We start from the raw sequence: 19,776 nt of genomic DNA, 5'->3' as shown, positions 1-19,776 counted from the left end.
ATAATAATAATAATAATAATAATAATAATAATAATAATAATAATAATAATAATAATATCAAACTGGGAGGGAAAGAAAAATAGTTACTATTTATATTCACTCTGAGCCAGGAAGGCCCAAAAAAATAACCATTAAGTGGTGCTTAGTCAGGGACTTATTGTTGTCCAATCCATGAGATCCAGAATGAATTGGGTTTAAGGTTGATGTTTGAGAAAGAAATCTATCTAGTAAACCCCAAGTCAACTAGGCAGCTTTCAGCAATCGAAATTTACCTTTCTTTGGGCAGAATACCCTCAGGGGTGAGGACAGGAGAAGAAAGGATAGTAGAGGGGAAAGGAGGGGAAAAAAGGGGAAGATCTGGGAGAGAGGGGAAGAGGAGGACATTTGGTCAGCAATCCTGAGAATGTTCCCTTCACACTTTGATTTTTTTTTTATTAAAGGGGCCATCCCTTGACTCACTTCTTAAAGAGGCCTATTCACTGAATAGGCATTGCTTCACTCAGAGTGAGAACCTGAACAGACCTTAGTTTAAAAGAGCCAAGGTCTCCCACTGCATCCTGGGCCATCTCCAGTAGTTCTGATCTGTATCTTGCCACTGGACTCAGATAGCTTTAGAGGAGAAAGTAATGCTGGTGACTTTGCACTGCCCTCCCTCACTCAAATCGAAATCAATTGCAAGTCATGTCATCATCTCCCTGATGTCATGATCCTCCTTGAAAATGAAGGACAGACCACAATCTATGTGTAGTCCAAGCTGCCTGAATGGGGACCCAGCTGGCCAGTTCCAGTTGGGCAACTGAACTTGTCATATGTGTGTGTTGTATTATTGGACCCACATAAATATATACAAACATAAACATATATTTCTACATGTTATATAAACATAACATTATATATCACTAAACTGCAGAGTTTAATAGCTTCTATAATTATATACATAGTCATATATACATTTACATATATACATATAAAATACACAAATATACACTCACACTTCATTAAAACTTTGGGGACTATACATACATTCATACATATGAGTGAATGTGTGCGTATATACACATGTTCTTAGCAAATTGTTCCTGGCAATTGCAAAGGAAGAGAAAATTTATGTGTTTCAATCATGTTTAATAGATTTAGGAAGGTTCTATAAGTTTTTCCATGTTACATGAAGATAAATGGGAAGGGAGGACATTGACTTCCCTCAGTGAAAACCAGAATACATGTTGTGTTTTATGAACACAGTGAGAGTGAGTTATTTTGGCTACTATAAATAAAACAAAACAAAAGAAACAAAAAATGCTACTGACTATTAAAATTGGTCAATAGAAGCATTTCAAGTTTTGTTGTTCTCTTAAAATTTTCCAGCTAAAAACTTATCCAAACAATTCATAGTATCATAGATCATAGACCTAAGTGTGGTAGTAAACTCAGAAGCTATCTATTTGAACACCATTTTACAAATGAAGAAACTGAGGTTCAAGGGATGTTTAGTAATTTCCTATGGAAAGATAGTCTGAAGATCATAAAGTTTGAGGAAGAAAAGCTGTAAGATAACATTTAGATCAGTTCTTAATATTTTGTGTCATGATTCTCTTTGACACTCATGTGAAGCCAACACACCTCTTCTCAAAAAAAAAACACTTTTAAAATACAGAGGATTAAAAAGAATTGAAATAAGGTTACCAAAATATTAAAACAAAAACAGCAACAACAAAAATATCATAAGTTTCATCTACTATAACTTTCTCACTTTACAAATGAAGGAAATGAGCCACTTATAAGGATGTTAAGCAACTTGCTTAAAATGACAAATAGTAAATATTAGAGGAGAGTTTTGAATTTAGATCCTTAGACATGCAAGGCAGTAAAAATTTCAGCAAGTACCTTAATATTTTAATAGAAGACATAAATAGATTGAGGGAACCATGATAGGATAATTTAGCCACAGCTAGAAGGAACCTTAGAAACCAACAAGTGTTATTCTCTCATTTTAAAGATAAGGAATCTGAAGCCCAGAGAGGATGGGTGACTTGCCCAAGGTCACACAGATTTGATCTGGACCCAAGGTCTCTGATATAATATTTGCTGGTCTTCCATTAGAAAATAGCAAATATTTGGCACAGTTGTCCTCTGAAAACAAAAACAAAAACAAAAAAACACTTTGCTTGTAGTCTGAATTAAGCTGTGTGATCTCAGACAAACCTCAAAGCATTTTGGCAGAGAACATTTGGACATAACAATTAATTTTGGTCAGGATCTCATCTGAGAGCAGGAATGGACAATGGGGGTTATTGGCTTATCTTGAAAGGGAATTTTCATTTCAAAAGAGAAAAGCATTTACCTTTTATAGGCTATCTAATGTCTAATAGATTAAAATGAGACTTCCAGCTGTTAGATCTCACTAGAAATCTGGACAAGAGACAAAGATGACATGATCTACTGGGTGTTCATGAAAAAGGGAAAAGATTTGATTTGGAAAGTTTATCTGAAAGACCATTTAGGCAAAGTGCTGATGCTGATGTTTAGTATTTGTCATTTTTTTTTAATTCTAACATATTTAAATTGTTCCAAATGTCATCAGTAAGCAAGGATCACATTATGGAATTCCTAGAAGGGCAACATGAAAGACAACAAGTAAGTATACTAAAAAAAGAGGATGTTTTGATTCTCTTTGTCCATAACTATCCAGGACAGATTGCTTGCTACCAATATGTACTTTTTTATGATGATGATGAAGATGAAGAAGAAGAAGATGATTATTATATAGTCAGAGAGAAGTAGTAGATAGTTAGATAACCTGAGAGATAGACATGGATTCACATTACACTTCTGATGAAAATTGGCTGTATGACTATGAGCATACCACTTAATCTTTCAATACCTCAGGCCCTCCTTTAAACCTATAAATTGCAGATTAGGTGTCCATCTTTGGTATTATGAGCTTCCTCACTGGCAGTTGCCCATAGCAACAGAATCACATCCTACCTTCTTCAGGATACCTTCCCCAGTTTCCTGAACCCAACTTCTATTGATACACCCTTCCTTCTGAGATTACCACCCATTTACACTGTATATATCTGTATATATATAACTGTTTACATATTGTGTTTCCTCCACTTAGAATATGAGCTATCATGAGGTCAGGGAACATATTTTTTGCCCTTTTGTTAGCTGGCATAAAATAAAAAAAAACTTAATAACTATTTGTTTATTGTGATAATAATTATTACTATCAAAATTATAATTATTATAGTGAACATGTAAAGATTCCTATGATTTTCATGATAAAGGGCTTAAATATGATGCTTTCACGAAAGTTTATTTCTCTCTTGGATTTTTGTATTCTATTTTCTGTGGATATTAGCTTATTTTTTTAAGTTACATTGCCTTTTCATGAAGATGATCTGTAGGCTCTTCACCCTGGATAAATGTATGTCACAGATCCAACTAATTTTCTGGTTTTCACATGGTGAAATGAGTTGTGTTGTCTTTATGGGTAAGAATCATGGAATTCACAGAGTTTTTACTGGCAATATGAAAAACTAACTCCAGCACTAATCCCATTGTCATAAACAACCCAGTTTTTCAAAAGAATGGGCAAACCTCATATTGTTAGTACTAGAATCTGGGCTTGCTCAAAATAAATGTCCTCCCTTGAGAGAATACAAACTCTTTAAAAGTGGGGATTGTTCCATTTTTTGCCTCTGATTCTTCAGAGTCTTGCACAGTGTCTATTAGACAGATGTTGCACAATTTGTTGACCGGTTGAGAAGACAAACAGAATTACCATTTTATTATAGCCATAGTAAATAGTACAATGGTACTTGATAAACAGTATATATTAATAAATACTTTTAAATGAATAAAGGTCAGTGCCCTGAGGAAGTAAACTCATGGTATTTTTTCTATACTTTTTTTCAGATGAGACATTTGATCTCTACCTATATTTTCCTCAACTTAGCAAGGTCATATCACATCTTAGAGTATTTACCTATTTCCCATTATAGATGTGAGTGAAAAGTGGTTACAGATCACAGATTGTCTCTGTTATAAAATATAGTCGTGGTATGTGTTGGAAGCACTAAGTCCATTTCTGTCTTTAAAAAAACAACAAATCCATCTTTAGGAATGGCTGTTTTTCAAAATGAAACACATCAGGTAGATTTTGACACATCACATTTCACCAGTCACATTGTGCTCCAACTCTTCAGACAAGAGTTGTCATAATGAAATATCCTTGAGACAAGTTGGCAGTGATATCTTCCAGGGACAGAGTGGAGACTGATCTTCTCTGAGACACTTAAATGGACTGATGGGGTGATAAAGTATAACCACTTAAAATCTTCATTATCTAAGAAAGATGTTTAAAATTTTAAAAAAATCTGAATTTCCTAAATGGAGAACTTAAACATTTTTGAGGAATTAGCATCACACCCTATTTCAATGAGTTATTCATTTTAGCTATCCAAAGAAACCAATCAATTGAGGCAAATGACCATTTCAAGTGAATGTGGTAGCTTATTATATTAGCATTCAGCAAAGTGAAATAGCAAAGATGGGGAATAGAGAAAAGCCTTCAAATACTAATTATGTCCTTTGGGAATGTATGTGAGAACATTTTCATAAGAAGAATAGAATATGTCTTGAAAGACTTTAAAATATAGTATTCTGTTTTACCATCTTCTACAGTACAGACCTAGATGTTTATGACAGTAAGAATAGAGCAGTGACTCATGAATACTATGTTTTTGGAATGCATTTTAATCCTTTTATCCTTTGAAAGAGCTGTCTATTTAAACAGTGATATTTTACATACTCAGCAATGCATTACGTTCAGTATGGTTGTATCCATGGCCTATATACATAGGTAATTACATCTAGAGGAATGTTTCTGAATTAAGTCCTGCTTAACAAATTACACGAGTTAAATGACTTCATCAGCATTTCCATAGCCCAGCACATGAAGACATTTGAGGAAACTCAAATATTTTGAGTGGAAGCTGTAATTTGTGACTAATTATCCTCCAATGTTATGTTCAGCTGGTTTTATAAACACCAGCTCTGAGAGTTGTCTTATGATGGTACCACTCTGTTCAAATGGAGAGGTGTGAACCAACTTCAAAGACTTAAAACCACTGCCCCGCTATGAGTGGCACTTGGTGAATACCAATATATAAATGCCTCAAGCAGGTTGCTAACACAAGTAGGGAAGAATCATAAAATTAAAAATTCTGTACAAGGTGTTTAAAGTGGTGATATGGTATCAACAGGTACACACATTCCCAATAAAAATACAATACAAATGAAGTAAAATTACCTTTTATGACCAGGTTGCCTGAAGACTTGGCAATGCCAAACTGATTTGTTGCTATGCAAGTATATGTTCCTGCATCTGAGTTGGTAACATTATATATCTTGAGACTGCCATCCTCTAAGATATAGAATCTAAAAAAGTTGAAGAGAAAAACAGATATAAGATATAGATATAAATAAGATGTAGAATCTAAAAAAGTTGAAGAAAAAAAGTATATTATTAATGGAAGCAGGGCCATTTTATTATGGTTAAAACTTACAAATCTTTATCTAATGAGGATATTAAATTCTCATGTTTTAATAACCCATAAAACCCCTTGATCTAACTCTGTGCCTCTGCTCATGTTCAATTGCTGATTATTTACTTTAGATTGCAAATTTCCCCCTTTTCCTCTAAATGCTGACATTATTATAATATAACTCAAAATATGAATTTATTATTTGGGTTTTATGTTAACATTCAATAGGGATGGAATGCTGATATAAACCAATATTATTGGGCAAATAAGGAATGTAACTTTTAACCATATATTTGAAGAAGTCACAGATTTACTTAGTTCATTAGTAAAAATTTAATTCAGCTTTGGAGAAATAAAGAGAGCTCTATATAATATCTAGCCTGAGGCTCCATATATGGTGAGATTTCTATGTAGTCTCAAACACTGAAGGATTGTCAATATCCTTGGGATCCTGTCAGATTTAATGGAATGAAGGTGTCCTTGTGGTTATTTTCAAGCCAAAGGAACTTCTTGGATCCTAGAACAATCATGCCTCCTTAATGAAAGTTGGAGGCATTTTTGAAAGATGAAAGAATTGAATACACTGGGTGCTCACTGAAAAATTGAAGTAAACAGTGTTTCAACCTTTGTTTATATTGTTTCTGCATTTGACAAAACAATACCTATGGAAGTTTCCTTGGAATTTAAATATAGCTAAAATTATGCTTTCCTATGCCACTCCATAATTAGGGCAAACTTCAGAATGATAGTAATTATACCAAGGTTCTCCATAATTAGGGCAAACTCAAAATGATAATCATTGTAGCAAGATTCCAGATTTTAGGTGAGGAGAAATTGAAACATTTATTCATTTTAAGTCATGCGTATTCTCAAGGTTTAAAATATATATATATATATATATATATATATATACATGAAATAGATTAATAGCATTAACAACATACCCTTTAAAAACTTTATAATAATAATAGCTCTCACTTATGCAGTACTTAAAATTTTTCAAATCACTTTACATACATTATCTCATCCAGTCCTCACAATAGCTTTGACTATAGATGCTTTTATCCCCATTTTGCAGGGAATACAAAACTGAGAGTTTCTGGGACTTTCCAGAGTCACAATTTGAACCCAAGTGATCCTGACTCCCCATCCAATATTTTATCCTCTATGTAATGCTGAATCTCAGTAACCATGCTTGTGAGTATTTAACCTTTGTAGCAACAAAAAAGCCAGAAATTATTGTTTTTGGATGAAAATGAAAAAATGGCAAGAAATTAATAATCATATCTTTTAAGGTATGAAAAAATAGTATTTTGTTACATTTCAGGTATATTTTATTACTAATATAGGTATTTCATGAAATATAGCTAATAGAGTTAATTGCCCACTTTGAAACATTGTCACTCTTCTAGCTGAGTACAGTAACAAATGGTGATTTGAATGAAATCCACCTCTAATTTGAGGTTAATTGTCACTGGCTGTGTTCAACTCACTGTCAAGTGAATAGAAGCAGTCACATCCGTATTTGGAGTATTCACTGATACATAACTAGATACAAAAGTCAGGCCCTTTGCAGTGTATTGGAGAATGCCATTTTCCCCTGTTCCTGAGATATAATTCAAGTCACTGCATAATACTATTTAAGTTTTAGAATTCAATAGTCCATTACAAAGTTTAAGTGTAATTTTAATTCAATGGAATTGATTGTTAATTTCTTGTTCTGCCACAAAGGTATGTTGGAAATATGGAATGACCTCTTTCCTTACATTCTACAAATAAGTGCTTATTTGGTTGTATTAGGAAGTGGAGTTTGAGAATGTAGTATTTGCCACATATCCACTATGTTTTTTTTTTTCAAACTACCCATGGGATTTCTGGGGGTGGAGCAAAGATGATGAAATAGAGAAAACAATCAGTTGAGCTCTCTCAATACTGCCCTCTAAAAAACTTTAAACTAAAGCCTCAAATTGAATTCTGGAGTGGCAGGGCAAACAAAAAGTCAGAGTGAGATATCCTTCCGGTCCGAGACAACTTAGGGGGTCAGAAAGAGAGATCTGTGACCTGAAGATGGAGGAAAGCCCCGAGCCCAAGTGGATAAAACACCAGTGTTGGGACTAAGTGGTGGTGACAGGAGCCCTCAAGCTGTAGATAGTAAGGAGAGGGGGAAGGGGAGGGAAGGGGAGGATTGTGCTAGCACTAGATACAAGACAAGATGCTGTTTGGCAACTCCATTGCCTATATATACTTCTAGGTCACAGTTTGGGGGCAAAGAAGAGTAGTTTTGATCAAGAGTGGGTGGGATTCTTGAGAAGCAGTGTTGCTTTCAACCCCAAGTGAACAGGAGCTCTGGAACGGTATTATCTCAAGACTTAAATGATCAGAGAATCAATGGAACATCTCATTTCTGGTCCCAGGGGACAATATTAGGAATAATTTACCATATGAATAACAAAATCAACAAAAATCATAAAATTATAACAATAAATGCAGAAAAAGCCTTTGACAAAATATAATACCCATTCCTTTTTAAAATGATAGGTACTATCTATCTAAAACCATCAGCACACATTTATCTATATCAGGGATCAACTTGAAGCCATCTGGATAAGACCAGAGGTGAAGCAAGCACGGCTATTATCACCATGATTTTTCAATATTATACTAGAAATTCTAGCTTATATCAATAAGATAAGAAAAATAAATTGAAGGAATAAAAATAGGCAATGAAGAAACAAAATTATCCCACTTTGCAGATAATGTGATGGTATACTTACAGAACCCTGGTGTATCAACTAAGAAAAAAAAAACTACTTGAAATAATTAACATCATTAGCAAAGTTGCAGGATATAAAACAAACCCATATAAACCATCAGCATTTCCATAAACCACAAAAAAAATAAAAACAGCAGAAAGAAATAGAAAAAGAAATTCTATTTAAAATAACTGCAGACAACATATAATAATTAGGAGTCTACCTGTTAAGACAATCCTAGGAATTACATGAAGACAATTACAAAACATTTTTTTCACACAAATAAATATAGCTGTGAACAAGTGGAGGAACACTAATTGCTCATTGATAAGTTGAGTTAATATAATAAAGTTGACAAGTCTACATAAATTAGCTTAATCATTCAGTGTCATACCTATTAAACTACCAACAATGTATTTTTAGACCTAGAAAAATATTAATAAAACTAATCTGTCATACCAAAGGGTCGAGAATATCAAGGGAATTAATTAAAAAAGTGAAGTAAGGTAATGTAGCAGACTAGATTTCTAACTATATTACAAAGTAGTAATACTGGCTGAGAAATAGAGTGGCAGATAAGTGGAATAGATCAGGTACACAATATACAATAGTAAGTGGACATACTAATCTAGTGTTTCATAAACCAAAGATCCAAGCTTTGGTAGTAAGATCTAACCATGTGATAAAAATCGCTGGAAAATGAGCAGAACCAAAAGAACATTATATACAGTAACAATAATATTTTAAGGATGATCAACTCTGAAAAAATTGCTACTTTAATCAAGACAATAATTTAAGAGAATTCCAAAAGGCACATGATGCAAAATTCTATCCTCCTTCAGAGAGAGAACTTATCAACTCTGAGTGCATATTGAGGCATGCTTATTTTCTTTATCTTTTTTTCTTTTTAGCTCTATTTTCTATTGCAACATGACTAATATAATAATATATTTTGAACACTCCTAGGGCTGTATCCCAAAAAGATTATAAAAATGGGTAAAAGACACACATATACACAAAAATATTTATAGCAGATTTTTGCAGTGGGCAAGAATTGGAAATTGAGGGGATGCCCAACAATTGAGGAATGGCTGAAGAAGTTGTGGTATATGAATGTAATGAGTACTATTGTGCTATGAAAATGATGAGCAAGCGGACTTCAGAAAAATGTGGAAAGACATATATGAACTGATGCTAAATGAAGTAAGCAGGACTAGGAGAACATTGTACACAGTAACACACACATTGTGCAATGAATAACTTTCATAGACTTGACTCTTCTCAGCAATGCAAGGATCTAAGACATCTTCAAAAGACTTATGATGGAAAATGCTGTCACATCCAGAGAAAGAACTATGTAGTCTTAATGCAGATAGCAGTGTACTATTTGCTCTCTTTTGCTATTGTTTTGTTTTGTTTCTTCTTTTTGGTGGTTTGGTGGTTCCTCTTATTGGTTCTAATTCTTCTTTACAACACGACTAATGTGAAAATACATTTAATATGAATGTATATGTAGAACCTATAAAAATTATTCCAAATGGCCAACTTAGTAATTTTTGTTCACATCAAAACCAAACAAACTAGTTAATAGTTGGAACTTTCAATATTTATCACCTATATACCACCTAAGGCTTTATACATTATCTAAATCAATAAATCTTTTTTTCAAATAACAAGCATATATTAAGTGCCTACTACTTATAAGGTATTGCTATAGTATCTGAAATTAAAATGGGGAAAAAAAATGAAATCTGCCCCCAACATGAGCAGACAGTCAGAGAAAAAAATAATATATACATATACATATACACACTCATATATATATGTACATATACATATACATACTATATACACATACATATACACACATACATACATACATATGTACACATATATCTAGATAGATAGCTATACTGTTTTTCTCTAGGCTACATTCCTGAGTCATATCCACAGGACTTTGTCTATCATGCCATAGAAAATACTTTATCCTAGAAGTGTACCCTACTCTAGACTACTTTTCACATTAGAAATATTATCTTCCCCTGTAGCCTCTCCCTCTTATTAGCTGGTCATTCCCAGAACCTCCATTTTAAGGAGAAGGTCTAGGTCAATCATATCTTCATTCTTTTGGATATTGAACTCCTGACATCTGCACTGGAGTTTGTCTGCCATGACCCCATGTTAAGTACCTTTATTCCCCACCACTCTGCCCCAGTCCTACCAAAAATGCTGAAAGGAACTTTAGCCCAATCTCTTCTTCAATTTTGGAACCAACTCATAAACTAACTCAGGGATTATTCAAGGTATGTATCATTTTGAACCGAATTCATGAGCTTTAGCAACCAATTAAATATTATAATCTGGGGAATGAATGAATGAATATGAATATATAGATTTCCCCTCTAATTGAAAGCTATGAAAATTGAAACATTTTGTAGACAGTGAGCTATATGTACATTTTTTTGTTTTTTTAATTTTTTAATTTTTTTTGTTTTTTTGTTTTTTTCTATATGTCCATTTAGCACATTGTTATAAATCCTGATATTATTTGAGTGTGAGAGCAATAGTTCATAAATACCCACTTTTCTGTATTAAAATAAGTTGAATTTTTTAAATAATTATGAACAATATTTTCGTGGAAGGACCATATTAGAACTGAATACTTATGAATGGTTCTCTGATTTTTTGAAAAATTCATTATTTTAATACTGTGAATTTTCCATCCATTCATGCACATCACAACCCCTTCATATTTTGGGAATTGTTATGGTCAATATTCTCAGTGCACTGATTATCATGGTCAAATAATTCATCATCAAATGGCTATTCTACTGGTTAAGATGTACTATTTTGAGTTGTAGGCAATAATTAGAATGATTCTTAAGATGTATCTTTAAAAAAAGTCCTTATGATATTACATATATTTTATTTGATTCAATTTTATATTACTAGACTTATTTTTAGATCAACTATATTTCATAGTTTATTCTTTCAAAAGCTTGAACAATATTGCAATTGATTTTAAGAACACAATGAAGTATCAGAGCAGAACTTTGTAGTTAATTTATGAAAGAATATTAACAATACTTATATAAAACAGTATGTAATAGATTACTTGTGATCTATGTCATTGGTTGGGATAAGAATAATGATTATAAGATTATCTTCTATTATTAGAAAATACTTTAGAGTCTGTCACATCCCATTTGATTTTATAGATAAGGAAATTAAGGCCTAAGAAGTTTAAGTAATATGCCTAATTTTACCCATCACAGATCCCCTAACCTATGAGGAATTTGATCCATAAGGCAAAATGTACATTCAAACTATTTTAATGCAATATGTCATAGGTACATAAAATAGTATTAATAGTAAGTTTATTTTATAAATCAATGAACTTGTGGTTTATCCAATTAATTCATTGTCATAAATCAGGTATCAGGACACTAAGGGAATCTGATATGGCTCACTTAAGTTTTAATGTGAGAAAGGAAGGAGTAAATATTTAGAACCTGTGGGGTTGTCACACTCTTAGTCCCATTCTCAATAGTGCATCAAAGTGTGGACTTCCTGGACTAGTATGAGGGTAAAAGGAGATTGGAGGTACAGAGAGTAAAAGAAAACAGTTCCAAGACAGATTGTCTTCCTTTATAATTTTCTCCATGAACAACCCCTTCCTGGACCATTCTTTCTTGACAGCAATTCCTGAATTCAAACAATATATTTGCTATGGTGCCAAGTATTTGGGATATAAAGAAAAGTTGGAAACTCAGTTCCAGACCTCAAGGAGCTCATATATTCTAATAAATAAAGTGTTTAAACAAATATGAACACAAAAGATATGTATAGTGTAAGTAGATGGTGATTTAAAAGGGGAAACGTATTAAGAGTCAAATAGGGGATTTTATTTTTGACCCTGGAGGTAAAGGGTAGCCATTTTTGTCAAGTCATGATGCCAGACAATGGGAACAAAAGGAGAGTTAGGAAAGATCCTGCCTTTAAGAAACTTAAAATCTAATGTGGGGTAGGGTGGGAAGGAATGATCATTATAGACATATAAAAGTCATATGATAATTTTAGATTGTGAAATACACAAGGAGTGGGTGTATATAAAATGCCTTGGGGAATATGAGTGATCAATTATTTTAGCTGAAGGAGGGTGAAGAGGTATGAGGGAAGGAAAAGCAGAGGCAAGGATGCTTTTGGAGAAGTGCTTCCTGATTTGTGACTTGAAGAGAGAAACTTCAAAGGCAAAAGACAGAGAAAGTTGAATTTAGGCATAAAGGACATGCAGCAAGAGCCAGGACATAGAGACAAGAGAGGGCAACATGAAAAAAAAAAGAAGGTGAGGTGTATATTAGAGTATTCCCAGAACATAACATAGATGAAAAAGATGACTATGACCGAAGCTTTGAATATTACATTAGGACCAGGTGGAGGAGTGTCAAAAATGACAGGATTATAGTTACTGCTTTTATTCAGTAGAGAAGGGGAAACCACTGGATGTTCCTTAGTAGAAGAATGAATAGATGAAAGGTCTATATTAAGAAGATTACTCAGACAGAGAAAAGAAATTAAAGGACACAACGGAAAGAAAATTGAAACAAATATAAATCATATCCACTAAGATATAAAAAAATGCTATTATTTTGTTACATTTCATTTGTTGGTTTTATTTAATATGCACATCATTCTGTGATGTTTGCTGGATGAGGCACAAATAGTCATGATGAGAAATCCTCTATTAAATTGCATAAAGGGTTCAGATTACTTCTCATTTACTTTTTCCACTGGTATTAAAGTGAAGAGAAGAGAAAGAAGAGAGCAAAGAGTCTCTATGTTGTGGTGATTTAGACTGGACTAAATCATACAATCACAAAATATTATAGATTTAGAGATGAAAGGGACCATAAGGCTCATTTAGTCAATACTTCTCATTTTGCAATTAAAGAAAGTAAGGCACAGACAATTTAATAGATTTGTCAAAAGTCACATGAGTAGGGCCAGAATACAAACCCAGATTCTATGTCTCTAAATCCAATAGTAGTTTTTCTGCATTGAGCTGCCTACATTAAGCTGTTCAATTAAATAATAACTAAGTAAGTGAGCAGGGGAATTCTAAGACTGTCACTTAACAAAATGTGTACAAAGCACACCTGCCTGCAAATTGCTAGACAGTTACTAGACAACCTAAGTAAGAGATTCATTCATAAAACTATTTATTGAAATACTTTAATTGGTGATTCAGTAACTTCAAGAGAAAGGTGAGTCTCTTTTCAGCCCTGATTTTTGAATATGAGATAACTAAAGACAGTGTTTGAAATAAAATCAATGACATTATCACAATAAATTAAAATGCCATTTCCTTTGGATTTATACTTCTCTTAGTTATGAGACTTTTACAAATGTAGGTAAAATGTTATTATTTTTATTATTATGTGATAAGATCATAAATGAACTCTACAGACACATCAGAATAACATCACACTGATTGCCAAATTAAGCATTAAGGTTGAGAAAACTGATTAGTAGACAATAAATATGGCAGAATTACATACATTTTGAGTGAAATGTATGTCCAGGTGTTACTTGAAAGTAGTAAAAGTTAGTTATTTCTGAGTAGTCCATGCAATCAAAAACATTCAAACCCTTCAACTCGCTGAAGATAAAATATATTTCGAAAGACGATTTAGAGATTACATGTAGAATTGTCTGCTCTTTCCCCTAAGATCTTTACTTGAACATTTCCTTGACAATAACACATTAGATCCCATTGCACTGGTATCCCACCCAATAGGATGAGAAAAGGTTTCAGTGTAATAAGGTTTGGGTAGAAAACTTGCCTTTGACTCTGTGTTCAAATCAATCTCAAGTCCTCATTTTTACCATCTGAAGAATGAGGGTACTGGCTTATATCTCTACTAACTCTTTTATTCTATATGTATCTGCCTGTAATGTGTGCCTTTCAGAAAGATGAAAAAAAGAAACACAAACATTTAATTTTAAAAACTAAGTGCTGTTTAGTTAACAATTCTTTTTTATGGAAGAATATATATTATAACTTAGGCATATGGACACTGAACTGAAGTGCTCCAAAGATTCTGGAATGGAATAACTGATTTCCAGAAAAACAATTCCTTTTTTTTTCTTTTGGGTGTTATCTCCACAAATATTTTAATTTTTTTTATTTTTAGTTTCCAACATTTACTTCCACAAGATTTTGAGTTCCAAATTTTCACCCCATCTCACCCCTCGCCCCACCCCAAGATGGCATTCATTCTGAATACCCTTTCCCCTAGTCTGCTTTCCCTGCTATCTCTCCTCCCCCTTCCCCTTCTATTTTCCTGTAAGGCAGAATAGATTTCTGTATCCCATTTCCTGTATTTATTATTTCCCAGTTGCATGTGAAAATATTTCTTTTTAAAAATGTGTTTTTTTAAACTTTGGGTTCCAAATTTTCTCCCTTCCTCACTCCCCACTGACCCTCATTGAAAAGGCAAGTAACTTAATATAGGCTATACTTGTGCAGTTATGCAAAACACTTCCATAGTAGACATGCTGTGAAAAACTAACTCTATTTCCCTTAATGCTATCCCACCCCCCATTTATTCTACTCTTTCTTTTGACCCTGTCCCTTCTCAGAAGTATTTGCTTCTGATTACCCCCTTTCCCAATCTGCCCTCCTCTCTATCATCCCCCTACTCTCTTGTCCCCATCCTCTCCTATTTTCCTGTAGGGTAAGATAGATTTCCATACCCAATTGAGTGTGTATGTTATTCCCTCCTTAAGTCAAATCCTATGAGAATAAGATTCACTCATTTCCTCTCACCTTCCCCTGGTTCCCCTCCACTGTAAGAACCTTTTCTTTTCTGTTTTTTTTTTGTGAGATAATTTACCCCATTCTACCTTTCCCTTTCTCCTTCTCCTAGTATAATCCTCTCTCACCCCTTAATTTTATTCTCCATATATGACCCCTTCATCTTCAACTCACCGTGTGCCCTGTATCTATCTATCTATCCATCATCTATCTATCTATCTATCTATCTATCTATCTATCTATCTAACTATCTATAGATACATATAATTTTTTCCCTCCAACTACCCTAATACTGACAAAGGTCTTATGAGTTACAAATATCATCTTTCCATGCAGGAATGTAAACAGTTCAACCTTAATAAGTCTCTTTTGATTTATCTTTCCTGTTTACCTCTTCATTTTCCACTTGAGTCTTGTATTGGAAAGTCACATTTTCTATTCAGCTCTGGTCTTTTCATCAAGAATGCTGAGGCAGGAATCTCTTGCTTTACCTGTGCTTGGATCTGGGTCACAGTTCTGAGGGGTGGTCCTGAGGAAAACTAGAGAACAAATTGAGTGGAATGTATTTTTGTACCCAATTCTGTGTGTATTTAAGGAAGTATTTTCTTCAGTAATCTTTTGGACTTTCTTTTCTATTTGTCCAATTTTGCTGTTTAGGGCGTTCTTCTCTTCATTGGCTTTTTGGACCTCTTTTGCCATTTGGGTTAGGTTATTTTTTAAGGTGTTATTTTCTTCAGTATTTTTCTGAGTCTCCTTTAGCAAGCTGTTAACTTGCTTTTCATGATTTTCTTTCATCACTCTCAGTTTTTCCTCTACTTCTCTTACTTGCTTCTCAAAATCCCTTTTGAGCTCTTCCAAGGCCTGGGACTGATTCATATTTTTCTTGGAGGCTTAGGATGTAGGATGTTTGACTTTGTTTTCTTCTTCTGGTTGTATGTTTTGATCTTTTTTGTCACCAAAGTAAGATAATGTAGTCTGACTCTTTTTGCACTGCTTGCTCATGATCCCAACCTAGTACTTGAGTTTTAAACTCGTTGTTAAGGTAAGAGTCTGTTTCCAATGTGGAGTATGTACTGTCCCAAGCTTTGGGGGTTTGTACAGCTGTTTTCAGAGATACCTCTAGGGACCTGAAAAGTGCCAGTTCTTCCAAGGTGCTATGATAAGGGGTGAGGTGTTTCCTCTCCACAGCCATGACAAGCTCCACCACACCAGCTCTCCTCCTCACCCCAGGACCACCCCTCAGAACTGTAACCCAGATCCAAGCACAGGTAAAGCAAGAGATTCCTGCCTCACCCCTGGCAAAGAGATCCTTGCAATCCCCCTTTGATCAGCCACTGGATTCCCCCTCAGTCTGTGGGCCAGAAGCTCAGAAGCCAGCCGCTGCCCTCAGGGCGGCTGAGATTTAGCTTCTTCTCTCACTGCTGTCACAGACTTTTCCCACTGACCTTCTAAGTTGCCTTTGTCATTCGTGGGTTGAGAAGTCTGGAAATCACCACAGCTGCCCACAATTCAGTCCTCTGAGGCCTGCTCCAGGTTCGCTGTGGCCTGCGTGCCCACGCTGAACTGTGCTCCTCTCCCAGCCCAGCGTGATGTACCTTTCCAATCAGCCATCTAGGTTGTCTTTGGCTAGAAATTTGTTTTACTCTGGTTTTTTTTGTGGGTTCTGCTGGTTTAGAATGTGTTTAGAGTCATTTTTGCAGGTATTTGGAGGGGTTTGGGGGAGAGCTCTAGCAAGTCACTGCTTTCCCTCCACCATCTTGGCTCTGCCTATCTCCATCCACAAACACATTTCCAAAGCATAGGTAGCAGCTGCTTCTCAATGAGAAGTGCCACACGTACAACTTACCAAAATTTTTAGGTCCCAGAAGATTAGCAATTGTTATATTTCCTATACCTAGTGAAAAGAGGGCATTGGTCAATTACAATTTCTCACTGCTAAAAGTGGATCAATCTGCAATATTTTAGTAAAATTATTAACTAGAGGATTGCTCCAAGCTCTGTCTAAAGATAAGACCATAGACCATGAAATTTTAATTGACTCTAATTTTCCTGAGATCTGGTAAATGTCAAATAGATGGGATTAAAATGGGTTCGATAAGAGGCTGTGAAAGTGTGGATAAATTGTGACTCAACAATTGAGTTTGGAGGTAAAACATCCCTCTGGAATGCAGCTTAGATCAAATTATTTATTTTGTCTTTTAATGATCTTTGTACCTGATTATCATAATTAAGATATAATTTATATGCTAATCCTTTTGTCATTTAATAAGTCATCTTCAAAAGAAACTTTTCTTTATCTCAGAATAGAATTTAATGAGCTCAAAAAAGTGGCTGACATGATAATCTGAAAATAAATAAACACAGAGTGAACAGCTCAGATCAAAGTAAGAATGGCTCTTCTTAACTATTGATGATAATTGTCTTCAGAAATACTATTCTGCCAACCAGCACAGGCCCGTTCATCATGCTACACCCCTAACACAGTAAAAAAAAAATTCAGGGTCTTAATCCATTAGATTAATAGAAACTGAAGACACCATAGTTGTTGATAGAAAACAATTGAGAATTAAGGTTGAAAGAACAATGGAACATTAGAGATCAAATGAAAATTTTATAATCTAGCCATATCAGAATTCAATTTAACAATCCAACAAAAATATTTCTCAATCACCTATGCTAATAGCTGGAGATATAGACAGAAACTAAAACCAATTCGCCAGACCTCATCATCAAGTGGCTTGCTGCTGCTCTGTTTACTTTGACTATTACTATAGGGAAGGCATAATGCACACACTAATAAAGAAAGGAAAAGTCTGTTCAAAACCTATTGACAACTAGAACTAACAGGAAATTGATCAGAATATGAGTTGGTTCTTGACTGGGCTACAGAGAAGGATCTATTTTCTCTAAAATAAATGTGGCCACTTCTACTCAAACCAACCCAAACAGTTAAATGAGTTGTTAATATATCTATAGTTCTATTTATGCATCAAATCTGTCTATTCATTATATAAATTGCAGTGATCCATAGAAAGAGGGCTAGATTTGTTGTTATAAAACTTGAGTTTATCGCTAAGGTTTTCCATTAACTTACTGGGTAACTATGGGGAAACCATACAATCCCTCTGGTAGTCAGTTTCTCCATATCTGTGATGGAGTTAATTATTTCTATACTGCCTACTTTGTACAAGTGTGAGAATGAAATTAAATCTTGTATATAATGGATTTTAAACTGTAAATGGTCATATTACTACTTCTATTATCTTGAGGAAGTCAGCCTCCCAGGGCCTCACTTTCTTCATCAGTAAAATGATTGGGTTTGAAATAGATGGCATTTGAGGACCTTTACAATTCTCTATTAATCTGCCTATTATCCTCAACATGTGAAATGCTCCAAGTTTCAATCATAAAATTGAAAGGAACTGAGCTAATTCTTATCCATATTTCCTTTAAAAAAAAAGCTGTGGGAATTGTTATATACTAGTAGACCTTCTTTTTCAAGGTTGTTGTTGTAGGATGGAGGGATGAAGGTATTCAAAGTAAGATCTGGACTACAGATTTCCCAGAGGAACTTTGAAGTGATTTCCTAGTGTTGTGTCACCAATTTGTCTCTGGGCAGTACTCAAATCCAGGTTTTCCTAACTCCAAGGTAAGTTCTCTTTCATTTCTCTGTCACTCTCATTTGAAATCCTTTTTTTTAGAGCTCTTCAAAAAATAATTAGGCAATATTCCCTGCCTGAAATATCCTCCCTCCTCCTACCTGTACCTTTGTAACTTTTGTGCAGGCTTGAAAGGTTAAAGTTATGAACTATCTCTTCCACAAAGTCTTTCCAGACCATCCTCTGTTCCAAATGATTTTCCCCTCTTCTGAACTTCTATGACACTTATAACACCTCTCCCTTTTACACTTATTGTCTGTACTATAAGAATGAAAACCAGACTCAAAGACTATTCAGGATAGAAAGGACCTTACAGTTGATAATGTGGACAGCAAAAATGAGGTACAGAGGGTTGAATTAGCATGCCTAGAATCACAGAATCATAGATTCTTGGTAGTAAAAATGTCCTTAGCAAGAGAGAGAGGAGGAAGGGAATACCTAGTAATTAAGTGCCTTCTATATTCCAGGCATTGTGTTAAGTGTTTTACAAATATCTCTGATCCTCACAATTCTGTGAGGTAGATGCTTTTATTAAACACATTTTACAGATGAGGAAATTGAGGCAGGAAGCAATTAAGTGACTTGCCCAAAGTCACAAACAGTAAATGTCTGAGGCTGAATTTGAATTCAAGTTTTCTTGACTTATAGTCCAATTGCCTACTTACTACACTATCTAACTGCCTAGCTGCCACAGAGGCACTGCTGTGAAGTGAGAAGGGCACTAGACTTTAAGTCATTAAGGTTGCTATTCTGCCTTGGACACCTGCTTGCTGAGAGACAAAGGTCTGTAGAGTTTCTCAGATAGAATTTAAACCCAAGGATTTGAAACAAAGCCCAGTGTTCTGCACCACTCTGCTAGCTTTTAATAGTTATCTTTTAATATGAGGATGCCATTCCACTTGCCGTAACTCTAGGATATTCCCATATAGTCCACTGGTTCTCCAAGGGCATAGAAAACCTTTTATCTCTGGTTCTATGTATTCCCATAAACATCT

At 34.4% G+C, this 19,776-nt stretch overlaps 1 protein-coding gene across 1 annotated transcript in view; it reads right to left on the bottom strand.

Annotated features, from left to right (window-relative positions):
- The window catches only part of LOC114044482 (contactin-6-like), a 333,761-nt gene that overhangs the window by 70,273 nt on the left and 243,712 nt on the right, over nucleotides 1–19,776 (bottom strand). Inside the window, 1 exon segment of the mRNA XM_027863984.1 lies at nucleotides 5,318–5,445. Coding sequence (XP_027719785.1) covers nucleotides 5,318–5,445 — 128 coding nt within the window.

This window comes from Vombatus ursinus, unplaced genomic scaffold (genome assembly GCF_900497805.2).
Source record: "Vombatus ursinus unplaced genomic scaffold, bare-nosed wombat genome assembly UNPS02014773.1, whole genome shotgun sequence".
NCBI lineage: Eukaryota > Metazoa > Chordata > Mammalia > Diprotodontia > Vombatidae > Vombatus > Vombatus ursinus.
This window is presented reverse-complemented; position numbering and strand designations above follow the sequence as displayed.